Source organism: Monoraphidium neglectum (genome assembly GCF_000611645.1).
Source record: "Monoraphidium neglectum strain SAG 48.87 unplaced genomic scaffold scaffold00458, whole genome shotgun sequence".
Lineage (NCBI taxonomy): Eukaryota > Viridiplantae > Chlorophyta > Chlorophyceae > Sphaeropleales > Selenastraceae > Monoraphidium > Monoraphidium neglectum.
This window is the reverse complement of record NW_014013170.1, coordinates 5,660-17,303: the sequence shown is the minus strand read 5'-3', so window position 1 is coordinate 17,303 and position 11,644 is coordinate 5,660. Positions and strand designations below refer to the sequence as shown.

Below are 11,644 nucleotides of genomic sequence, written 5' to 3'. Positions count from 1 at the left end.
GCACGGCTGGCACCGCCTCGGTTGCCGCGCGCCCGTCGGCCCGGCCCCGGCCGCCGCCGTCCGCGGGCGCGGGCAGGCATGCAGTAGATACCACAATGGTCATCCTGCCCCTTGGCGCCACGGCGGCTGCCCCAAGCCGCGTGCCAAACCGCCGCCCCACGGCCGCGCCGGCGCCCGCCGGCCTCAGGCCCACAGAAAACGCGGGCAGCCGCTGGCGCTGCTGCTGGTTGGGCGCAGGCAGCAGCTTGGCCATGTGCCCCTTGTTCTGAGATGCCTCGGACTGCCAGGATGTGGGCGCCCCCGCTGGCGGCGCGTTCTCGTCCTGAGGGCCTGGCGGCGGCGGCGCCAGCGGCGGCGGCCCTGGCGGCAGCGGTGGCAGCGGCGACGCCGGCGGCCGCTGCTGCTGCTGTGGCGGCAGCGCCATGCACGCCTGGCCATCCGGCGGCGCGAGTGCCAGCCTCTGCATTGCCTCCTCAAGCGGCGGTGGCGGCCCCGGTGGCAGCGGAGGCAGCGGTGAGGGCGGCGCCGCTGGCTGCTGCTGCTGCTGCCGCTGCTGCTGGGGCGGCAGCGCAATGCACGCCTGGCCGTCCGCCGGGGCGAGTGCCAGCCTCTGCATTGCCTCCTCCAGCGGCGGTGGCGGCCCCGGTGGCAGCGGAGGCAGCGGCGAGGGCGGCGCCGCTGGATGCTGCTGCTGCTGCCGCTGCTGCTGGGGCGGCAGCGCCACGCACGCCTGACCATCCGGTGACGCGAGCGCAAGCCTCTGAATCGCCTCCTCCAATGGCGGCGGCGGCCCAGGTGGCAGCGGAGGCGGCGGTGAGAGCGGCGACACGGGCGGCTGCTTCCGCTGCTTTGGCGTCACGGCTGTGCACGCCTGAGTGTCCGCTGAAGCAAGGGCGAGCCTCTGCATCGCCTCCTCAAGCGGCGGTGGCGGCCCCAGTGGCAGCGGCGGCGGCGGCGAGAGCGGCGACGCGGGCGGCAGCTGCTGCTGCTTTGGCGGCAGGGCTGTACACGCTTGACTGTCTGCCGACGCGAGCGCGAGTCTCTGCATTGCCTCCTCGAGCGGCGGCGGCGGCCCCGATGGCAGTGGTGGCGGCGGTGAGGGCGGCGCCGGCTGCTGCTGCTGTGTTGGCAGGGCTGCGCATGCCTGACTGCCTGAGGAGGCAAGGTCGAGCCTCTGCGTCGCCTCCTCAAGCGGCGGCGCCCCATCGCAAGGGCTCGGCGGCAGCGGTGGCAGCGGCAATGTGACCCGCAGCAACGGCGCTGCCGGCTGCTGCGACAACGGCAGGGGCCCCGGCGATGCCGGCCGGAGGGGCGCCTGCGGCGGCGGCTGGGGTTCTCCATCGGTCGCCGGCATGTCCGGGGGCGTCGCTGAGCCCGGGGCCAGCGGCGGCTGCCCTGGCTGCAGCTGCGCCGCAGGCTGTTGACCGGCCGCCGTGGGGGACGCAGGGGCGGGCGCCTGCCCCGCCGCCTTGGACGGCTGATCAGTCGGCTGGTCGTCTTGTGGAGGGGTGTCCAAGAGTGGGGCCGGTGCCAGGCTGGAGTCATCAAGCTGCTGCTGCTGCTGCTGCTGCTGCTCTGACTCCTGATTCAGCAACACTGCCGTTGGCAGCATCTCTGGCGCCTGAAGGCACTCCTGCTGCGCAACGCCAGGCTGCCAGCCCATGCGTCCGACACGCCGCTGCGCCCGCGCGGCCACCCTGCGCCGCCGCTGCTGAGAGCCCTGGCCGGCGGCTGGCTGCGGCTGGGGACCGCGCAGCTGCTCGTGCTGCACCCAGCGCGGCGCGTCGCGGCGCGCGCGCTTGGAACGGTCGGGGGTGACCCGGTGCTGGCCGCACGCCTGCTGCTGCTGGCCTTCCGGCTGCCGCGCCACCTGCCGCGCCGGCAGCAACCACGGCAGTCCGCACGAAGCGGCATCCGCGCCGGAGACCGTCGCGGCGGCCAGCACCAGCGGCGGCAGCCGGCTGCCCTCGCGGGACGGCGCCGGCTCCGCAGCGCCGCAGGGGTCGCCAGCCTGCGCCCTCTCCACCGCCGCCGCAATGAGGTGCTCCAGCAGCAGCGCCTGCGCCCGCTCCTGCTCGCCCTCCGCCGCCTCCCAGTCCCCTCGCGCGCGCTTCGCCTCCAGCTGCGCGCGCGCGACCCGCGCGGCCGCGGCGGCGGCCCCGCCGGCGGCGGACCACGCCCAGAACGGCACGCTGACGGGGACGTACCCTGACGCCTCGAGCGCGCGGTCCCTCGCGGCGGTCTCCCCACGCACCGCCCAAACGCCGCCGCCGCCGTTGGCGCAGGCGCCGACACGGCTTGCGTCGGCTTCCGCGTCCCCGGCGCCGCCGCGGCCGTCGGCGGCGGCGTCATCGACGAGCAGCAAAAAGTGCGAGGGCCCGTCCACCTCGATGGCCAGCTCGCGGCGGCTGGCGGAATGTACGGCGGCGATGTCGACAGACCGGTAGCCGCCGCCGTGCGTCGGGGCCTCGAGCCGGCAGCCCTCCACGACGCCGCGCATCTGGCGCAGCCGGTCGAACACCTGCCGCTGCAGCTCGGAGGTGCGCGGGTCGCGGGCGCCGCCGAGCCAGGCGGAGCGGCAGGCCTGCAGGCGGCAGGCCGACAACACATCATGGAGGCCCTCGGCAGACGCGCGGCCGCCGCGGCTGCGGCTCTTGCTGCGGCTGCTGCCGCGGCGGCGCCCGTGGCTGCTGTGGGACTCGTCTTTGTCGCCGCCGCCGTCATCAGCGTCGGCGTCCCAGTGGCCACGGCCAGCCAGGTCATTGTCATCGCTGTCGTCATCGTCGCTGTTGACGCCGTCACCGCGGCGGTCGCGGCCGCCGCCGTCGTCGCTGCTGCGGCGCGCCGGGGGCTGCGGGTCGATGCAGTCCACGAGCCACATGTGCACCTTGGAGGTGAGGTGAGGGCAGGGCGGGGGCGTCTTGTTGACATCATTGCCGAGAAAGTTTTGCAGAGGCAGTGCCAAGCGCTGCGCTGTGTCTGCACACGCTCCCGCACATGTCAGCCCCCACGCACCTGCCACAGCTGCGGTTTCATAGCGTCGGAAGGACCGGCGGCCGTGTGGATTGGCATTGCAGGGAGGGAGAAGGGGCACGCGATGTGTTGGTTGTGGTTACGGACTTTGGGCAGCAAGGACGAAGGGCGCGGGGCAGCCCAAACAAGGAGAGCGCAGAACGAGCAGGATTAGGGCCTGGCGCCAGCCATGTCCGCTCAGCGCACGCGGCCGTGCCTGCACAACCCCATTGACCAGCAGCCGGCATGCCTACTGGCGTATTGACTATCAATCTGCTCAGAATTGACCTGGCAGCCAGCTTGCGCAGGCGGGCGGCGCGCCATTCCTCTCCCCCCACCTGCGTCAGCATCGCCGGCGACAGCCGGTGCCACCCCGGCAGCCCCGCGGCGTGGCGGCACAGCTGCGTCACACCGCCCGCCAGGCCCCGCTGGTCTGATATGGCGGCCGCCCACGACGCGTTGATTGCCTCCACCGCGGACACGCGCGCAGCGTACTGTGGGGCCGTTTGAGGTAGGCGCGGCAGGGGTTGGCTGGGGCGAGTCGGCACGAGGGATGCGGCCTGAGCTGATGATCTTCGCCACACGGGCCGCTCCCCGTTACGCAGCAACTGAGCTGCACAACCCCGTGTGCGCCATCCACAGGCACTGATCATGGCGTCAATGAGACATGCAGTCTGGGGGCGCGAGCAGCGATCCCAGCCCAGCCGCGCCCTGCTGACTCACCATGTCCTCCGGGCCCGCCTCCAGCCGCGCGCACAGCTCCCCCACGAGAGCCCCGACAGGCGCCGCGCACTCCTCGGGCGCACGCAGCGTGGCGAGCGCGGCGGCAGTCAGCTGCAGCTGCCGCGACGCCAGCCGGCGCAGCTGCCGCGCCCACGAACCGCCCGCCTCACATCCTCTGCCGGCGTCATCGCAGCTGCCCCCGCCGCTGGCGGAGCCGCAGCCGCCGATGCAGGCGCAGGTGCCGCTGAAGCAGCCGGCCGCGCCCCCGAAAATGCATGCCAGCAGCCCGTCCACGAAGCGCCGCGGGTGCACGCCGGCGCGGCCGAGCGCGTACAGCGCCTCTGCGGCACGATGCGGCGCCCCCTCAAACGCGGCAGCGCCGGCCGAGCCGCACAGCTCGCACAGCTGCCAGCGCAGCTCTACATCCCCCTTTGAGCCGTCGGGCCTGCCAACGCAGCAGCTAGACAGGACGCCCGCCAGGTCGCAGGCCCGCATGCGCCGCGCGCACGGCAGCAGCGGCCGCAGCAGCGGGAGGATGGCTCGCGCGGCGCCGCGTTCGCCGCGCGGCAGCGCGTCGCAGGCAGCATGGAGGCAGCGCAGCAGGCGGCACAGGCCGTCGCTGTCACTGCTGCTGTCGCCGTCGACGTCGCCGTCGCTGCTCGCGCTGCTGCACAGGGAGTCTTCTGGGCAACCGTCGCCGCCGGTGCGCACGCTGCCACCCCCGCGGCTGCTGGAACGCCCGGGGCGCCTGCCGGCGCCACCGGTGTGGCCGTAGGACGAGATGGCGCAAGCGCCGCTGTCCCCTGGCCCGCCTTCCACCACCTCGCCCTCCTCCAATTCACTCTCCTCGCGCGGCGGCGCTTCTGGCGTGCTGGGCACATCGCCAGTTGAGGAAGTGGCAGTGGGGGAGGCACTGCTTTTGGTGCTCGCGCTGCTGCTGTTCAGGCCAACCGCGCCATCCTCTGTGGCGCCGCCGCAGCACCAGGTAGCGCCGGGGGAGCCCTGCAATTGAGCAAAGGCGCGCGGCGGCCAGGGGCGTTGAAGTCTTGGCAGGGTCAAAAGGCGGGAATTAGGAAGGGTGGCATTAAACTTAGACACAAATGGCGCTGATCCGGCATGGCGCATTCAGTCTGCGCGGCGCCGTAGTCACCACAGGGCTCCCAGCCGTCAGAGTCGAAATCAATGGCGCCTCACCTGCGCAGGCGGCTGCGGCGCAGCATGCTCAGTTTTTATGGTTGAGCTGGTGTCTCGGCCATCTTCCAGCGCGTTGTCTGTTTGTATTTCACCCTCCTCTACCTCCCCCTCTTCTATCTCGCCCTCTTCCACCTCGCCCTCCTCGCTCGGCGGGCCTTTGGTCACGGCGCAAGCCGTGGCGTTGGTTTCTGCGGTGCTGCCTGTACTGCTGCTGCTGCTGCTGCTGCTGCTGCAGTCGGTGGTGGTGGTGCTGCTTGACAAGTGAGTACCGCAGGCAGTTGGGTACCCCGCAGCAGCGCATACTGGCGCCGCGTTGTCATTGCTGACGACCGACTCCTGTTTCACCAACGGCGTGCCGCTGTGCGCCTGTGGGTCCGGCAACGGGTAGGCCTCCTGGCAAGATGCGGCTGGAACCAGGGGGTCACAGCACGCGCTCTGCGGCGGTTCGAGGATCGAGCCGAACAGCGAGAGCAGGCGGCCCTCGCGTCCCGCCTCCTCGCCCGGCCAGTCACGCGGCATGGGGATCAGGCCCGGGTGGCCTCCTGATCACTGGCGAAGCATCAACTGCAGCGCTTGCGGCGCAGCCCTGCGGTACGTGCGTTTCAACAACGGAGGGAGGGCGGCGCAGGTTACAAAGGGTGATGGTGCCGTTATGAAATTTGTCAGTGAAAAATCCATGAGAGCCGCGTCTCTACAAAAGCATTGCATTTGAAAGGCAGATCACCTTCGTCAAACTTAAATTCACCGTCCCAGAGCGGGAATCATAACAGAAGGCAACCAAGGTCGATCGTTTGAAACTGTACCCTCTCGCATCCGGTCAAATGAACATGCAAGCATCTTGTGATTGCCATGAAAGACGGCGAACAGCATTCTGACTCAGCCTGCCCCTCCCGCTCTGATCAGCATCTGCTTTGCCCCTGACCCTGACAAGCCTAGCAGCCTTGTGTGGTGGTAAACCATGCAGACAATTCCATCCCTTTGTGGCCGTTGCCGGGTATGCACCCTCCAATTTCGCACGCAGTCATGCCACCGTAGGGCTCACATCCGTCCGCCCACTGCGGAAACGCCTGACCCTTGCTCCTGCAGGCACTTATCCCCCGCTAAGCGCTTGGTTTGGGCAGGAGCTCCTAGAGATTGATGCAAACGGGCAGTGTGTGCAAAGTGTCTCCGGCAGGGCGGCAATGAAGCCTTTCAAATGCTTCACTCCGGTTGACCACGGTCTTGACCGCAGCAGCAACGCAGGAAAGTGGGAGGATATGTGTGAAGCGGATATCCTCACGGGAATTGTCCCCCAACAAAGGGCTGTTCAGCGACGGTAATAACGCGCGGCGCAGTGGTTGTGCAGTGCCACTGCCAGCACTCAGGTGACCCGCTCAACAAGTGCCAACCGCTGCCGAGCCCTGGCGTGTGCTACTGGGGCCACACGCGTTCTTTGAAACTGAAGGTCGAGTTGTGAGATAGTAACGAGTGAATGCAACACTGATTTCATAAGGGATCACACGGGGCGCCCGCTGCCTGGGCTGAATGCAATGAGCAAGCGAAACTTGCAGCAGAGCAATAGAAGGTGGCGTAACGGACCCACGAGCTTCTCAGCAGAGTACCTGCGGGAGGTGGGCAGCTGCATGTGCAGGTCAAGGGAGCATGCGCCGCAGCCGCCGCTTTGCTCGTTCGTCACGCATGCCCGAGCCGATTCAAGGCGGCCCCTCGCAGCAGCGATCGCGCTGACATCTGTAGCAGCAAATATCAATCGCACCGACAACTCTGTTGCGCCGTGCTGCACCAATCAAACCCCTTTCGGGCGCAGCTCCGCGAGGCGAGCGCGGATGAGCAGCGCTCTGCGCCGGCCCGCCGGCTGGCAGCAGCGCTGCTCGCATTCTCCGAGGACCAGACGGCGTTCGCAGAGCTTGAGGACCTGAAACATCTGATCTCGGCGGCCGAGGAGGCGCTGCGCGATGCTGCTGCCGGCGGCAGCGACGACGGCGCAGCTGCCGAAGCCCCGATGCGGCTGCTGCTGCCACTCCTCCTTCAGGATGGCTCGCGCCTGCTGCACCGCCACTTGCTGTCTTTCGTGCGCCGGCTGCCTCCCCGTGAGCAGGCTGCGGCGGGGCGCGTCATAACGGGCGCGCTGCTGGCAGCGGCGCGGCAGCAGCTGGACACAGCCGGCGCCGGCCCCGATGCCGGCACTGCCGGCGGGGCCAGCTGGGGAGGCACTGCAAGCGCCGACCTTCCCAGCTGGGTGCGCCCGTCGCTCAGCCTGGCCCAGGCTGGCGCGTCCCTCACATGGCAGCCCGCCTCGCGCGCGTGGCTCGCGCCGGCGGCCGCGCCGCTGCTCCGGCTGTCTGCGCGAGCGGCGGGCGCGCTGCTCGCGGCGGCGGACGCGGGGTCGCCGTTGTCGCCGCACTCGGTCGACCAGCTGCAGGAGGCAGTGACCCTCATTATTTACCTGTTGGTGAATTATGGCGCTGAACTGGCCGCCAACAGCCCGCCCTTTCCTGCCGAGACAAGCACCGCCCCGCACCTTGGACCAGCAGCGCACGGCGGCCGCGGCGGCGCCGCGCCGCAGCTGTCGGGCTTACCAGAGGGGCAGCTGGCGGTGCTAGAGGCGGCCGAGGCGATGCTCGCTGCGCTGCGCAGCCAATCTTTGGTGCGCGAGCTGGTCTCCAGCGCCGCGGTTGCGCTGTGGCATGCTTCGGTGCTGCCCGCAGTGCCGCCGGCCTCGGCGGCGCTCGCGTTTGCTCGCGGGCTGGGGCTGGATGGTGGCGAGGGGCTGGATCAGGATCGGCAGCAGCAGGAGCAGCAGCAGGAGCAGCAGCAGCAGCAGCACGTGGTGCGGCGGGGCTTAATGGCCAACCCGCAGCTTGACGCTGTGTGGTCGGAAGCAAGCTTGGTCGAACGACTTCTGTCTGCACGAGCCGCCGTAGGGGATGATGAGGCCAAGACCACGCCCACCGCCGCGCACGCCACGCACGGCAGCTGCCTTGTCGCGGCCCTTGCGCGTGTCAGCCCTCTCGGGCGCGTGTGCGCCCTCAAGGGCCTGGTCACCGCGCTGCCTGTGGAGGCCCTCTGTGTCAGCCTCGAGAGCGCCTCAGTTGAGGGCGGCAGCGGCTGGAGCCTGCTGGCGGCCGGGGCGGTCCCTACCGCCGCCGCGGCGCTCGGCGCTGCGACAGACTCGCACGCCAAGTTCCACTCCGCCAACACGCTGGGTGCGGCGATGGCACGCTGTAGGGAGGTGTGGCAGCAGCTGGCCGCGCAGGGGGAGCAGGGCGCCAGCGTTGGCGAGGCGGTGGCTGCAAAGGAGGATCAGGCTGGTGATGGCGAGGGCGGCAGCGGCGGCGGCGGCGGCGGCGGCGCGCTGCTTGTGCCGTGGCTGCTGCCGGAGACGCGGGAGCAGGTCATGGCAGCCCTGTGGCCCATGGTTGACGAGCCGGTGGCTCAGACGCTCAAGCAGGTGGGCGCAGCCGCTGGGGCGGCCGCATGCAGGGTGCGCATGGGCGGCTCCACCGTCATCCAAACTCTGGCATGAGGTTGCATGCTTCCTCAGAGAGCACAAGATCACCCATGCGTGCCCATGTCAAGCCCATTCGCACCCCATGCGCGACCCATGTGCGGCCATCATGCGCATATCATGCGACCCCCGGCCCCATGCTGACCTCATGCGCCGCTGCAAACCTCCATGCGTGCAGGTGCAAGAGGCGTTCGACCAGCTGGTGGCGTTGTTAGCCGACCAAACCACCTGCGCAGCGCGACTCGCGCTGCCGCCGCCCCCAGGCTGCTCCGCGGCCGACGCCGCCGCCTTCTTCCGCTCCGCGGCCGCCGCGGTGTTGCGCATGGCGCCGGGCCGCAAGGGGCGCTACGCGCCGCTGCTCGCGCTGCTGCCGCGCGTTGGCGCGGGGTGGCTCGTGACGCAGGAGCCGCGTGTTGTCGAGCAGACGCTGCACGCAATGTGCAACGACATGGTGGCCAATACGGCCACAGCTTTCTTCAAAGGCCTGATCGCCCAGCTGCGCCGCGAGGCGTCTGGCGGCGAGTGCGACGGCGGCGCGGCGGCCGACGACGACGAGGCGATGCGGCGCTGGTGCGCGCCGTGGCTGCCCGCCGTGGCTGCGGCGCTGTCTGGGCCGGACGAGCGCCTGCGGACCTACGTCGCTGCGCACGCGCTGCCCGCGCTGCTGCGCGCCGAGCCCGCGCTGTTGCGCGTGCTGCTCGCGGCGAGCCGCGGCGCGGACGAGCACGGGCGGATGGCGGCGGCGGTGGTCGTGCTGCGCGCGGGCAGGCAGATGCAGCTGGTCGGTGACCTCTCAGACATCGACGCCCTCGCGGGCGACCTGGGCAGCGGCCGTGATCCGGAGAACAGGCCGGAGGGCGACGTGGCGGCGCGCTCGCATGGGGCGCGTGACCTGCTGGTGGGCTGCGTGTCCAGCGGGTCGGAGGCGCTGCGGCTCGCGTGCCTGGAGCTGGCGTGTGTGGCGCCAAGGTGGGCGGCCTTGATGCGGCCTGCCCTGCCGCGTGCAAGCCTGCCGCGCCGCCCCCGGTGCCATGCCAGCGCTTTCCAACCATGTGCGATCGGGTGGTCGAGATGCTGTGCTCTTGATGATGAGCATCAGCGCCTGCACCCTGGCCGATCGCGCATGGATCGCCGTCCTGCTCCTTGCTCCTTGCATAGACACTCGCGAATTTCGCCACCAACCGCTTTGCCAGGACCTCCGAGCCACCAGGAGAGTTGGAGCTCGCAATCGCGAAAGAGTGGCTGCTGCTGTGCATGCGCTGCCCGAGCGCCGGCGGCCGCCAGAAGGCGCTGGTCATGATAGGGAAGCTGCTCACCCGCTGCCAGGTCTCGGTGCACGCCATACGGACGCGGCTGCTCGGCTCCCGGCCCAGCGGAGCGGCAGGTCAGCAGTGTGGCCTGACATCTGGGGCTGGGGGCTAGTCAGGGAGGGGGAGGGCGAGGGGGTTGTATGTGGGAGGTGCTTGGGCTGCTGTCATGTGGGCATTTACTGGTGCCTGGTTGTGACTGAGTCGCGCATTCAGCCGGGCGTAGCGGCAGGGACTGCGTCTCGCGCTTGCTCCCCTGCTGCTGAGTCATGCCCGCCCCTGCGCACCCACCCCACCTCCACTCGCAGGCGGCGGCAAGCCCCGGCGCAGCACCCACGCCCTGGCTCCAGCGCAGCCGCCCGCGCCCGAGCCCACACCCGCGCCCGTGCAGGCGGACCCCCATGCCGCGGCGTTTGCTGCGCTTGAGAGGGTCGAGGCCTTCCTGCAGTGGCTCGGCGCCACGCTGCTGGCAAGCCTGTACCCCGGCGCGCCGTTTGAGCGCAAGCTGTTCGCCCTCGAGACGCTGGTGCTGCTCCTCGAGACGTGGGGGCCAGATGCGGCCGCCGCAACCGCCGCCACGCCAGCATTCTCAGACGTGGAACCTTTGTCAGTGACGGCTGACAGCAGCAGGGCGGGCGCGCTGGGTGGCGACACTGACGACGCGCGGCGAGCGGCGCGGCTGCGGCTGCTGCGCGCGTTTGCGCCGCACGACGCGTCGCTTACTTCGGCCGGCGCGACCAACGCGCTGCTGGGCAACCTGCTGGACAGCCGCGACAGGCTGAGGGCGGGTGAGGGGGCGATTTCGTGTGTGGGGGCGCCGGTGGAGTGTCGTCAGCTGTGTGGGGCCGGCGGCAGGATGAGGGGTGGCACTGCATTTGAAGCCTTGATCACCCATGGCTGTGTGTAGGGGCGGAGCTGGCCTTGTCACAGAATAGACACCCTGCTAAAGCACCACTGACACAGCAAACGCCGGCGGCCGCATTGCCGGGCGAGCTCACTCACTTCATAACCTCCAAACCCCCGCTTCCCCCTGCACGCGGCGCCGCGCCCAGGTGCCGAGCAAGCTCTGTCTCTGCTGCCGACGCCTCTACCCGGCCTCGAGACGCCCGCCGCGCTGCTGCCGCTGCTGTCCTGGGCGCGCGCGCTGCTGCTCAGCCCGCGGCTGCACGAGGCGGACGCGGGGGCGCGCATGGTCAAGCTGGTCAACGACATCTACGTCACCCGCCTCGGCTGGCGGGTGACGCTGTGGCCGGACCTGGCGATTCACGAGCCTGTTAGGGAGGACGCCCAGCAAGCCCGCGCGAGCGGCATTGGCGCCGACGCCGCAGCGGCGGTGCCTGGGTTGTGCCTGATGCGGTCGCTGATGTGGCAGGCAGCTTCCCAGCTGGACCTGGCGGATTCGGATCTGCCCGCTGCCTGCCGCACGGGCCTCGCACACGGGCCCCTGCTCGCGCTGCAGTACGCGCTTGACGGCGCCCCCTGGGCCGCCGCGGCCGGCGGCGGCGGCGCTCCCGCGGCCGCGGCGCGCGCCCTGGCGGGCGACCTGCTTCCGCTGCTGCGGCGCGCGGCTGCGGCGGCGCTGCCGCCGCTGGCGCGGCAGGATCAGAATGTGGGGGCAGGGGACGTCGACGCTGACGAGGTTGATGGCGGCGGCGGCGACGCCGAGGACTACGGTGATGATGCTGAAGAGCAGGGCGCGGACGACGGGGAGGCAGGCGGCGCGTCGGGCGGTGGCGCGCTGGGGCCCGTGCCGCAGGTCGTCAACACCGCGTGCTGGATGACGCTCAAGGGCGTCGCGTGCGTCACCGCAGCCCTCGTCGCCGGCGCGCGCCTCCCCAGCGGCACCGGTGGCTGCGGTGCGGACGAAGGGGCTGCGGAGGGCGGCGGCGGCGGGAGCGGCGGC

General features: G+C 70.7%; 2 protein-coding genes across 2 annotated transcripts in view; one reads left to right on the top strand and one right to left on the bottom strand.

The window, feature by feature from the left end:
• Positions 1 to 1,187: 1,187 nt before the first annotated feature.
• Positions 1,188 to 4,955, bottom strand: MNEG_3593 (hypothetical protein; the record flags this gene model as incomplete). The annotated part of the gene is made up of 5 exons (XM_014047928.1): positions 1,188 to 1,270; positions 1,750 to 2,887; positions 3,351 to 3,506; positions 3,736 to 4,606; positions 4,930 to 4,955. The coding sequence occupies 5 exons, from the start codon at positions 4,953 to 4,955 to the stop codon at positions 1,188 to 1,190; spliced, it is 2,274 nt and encodes a 757-aa protein (XP_013903382.1).
• A 1,503-nt stretch (positions 4,956 to 6,458) lies between these two features.
• MNEG_3592 (hypothetical protein) overlaps positions 6,459 to 11,644 on the top strand; it is a gene marked incomplete at both ends in the record, with an annotated part of 9,910 nt that continues 4,724 nt past the window's right edge. The window contains 6 exons of the mRNA XM_014047927.1: positions 6,459 to 6,539; positions 6,734 to 8,377; positions 8,613 to 9,403; positions 9,628 to 9,818; positions 10,050 to 10,529; positions 10,794 to 11,542. Coding sequence (XP_013903381.1) covers positions 6,459 to 6,539; positions 6,734 to 8,377; positions 8,613 to 9,403; positions 9,628 to 9,818; positions 10,050 to 10,529; positions 10,794 to 11,542 — 3,936 coding nt within the window. The remainder of the gene's footprint in view (positions 6,540 to 6,733; positions 8,378 to 8,612; positions 9,404 to 9,627; positions 9,819 to 10,049; positions 10,530 to 10,793; positions 11,543 to 11,644) is intronic.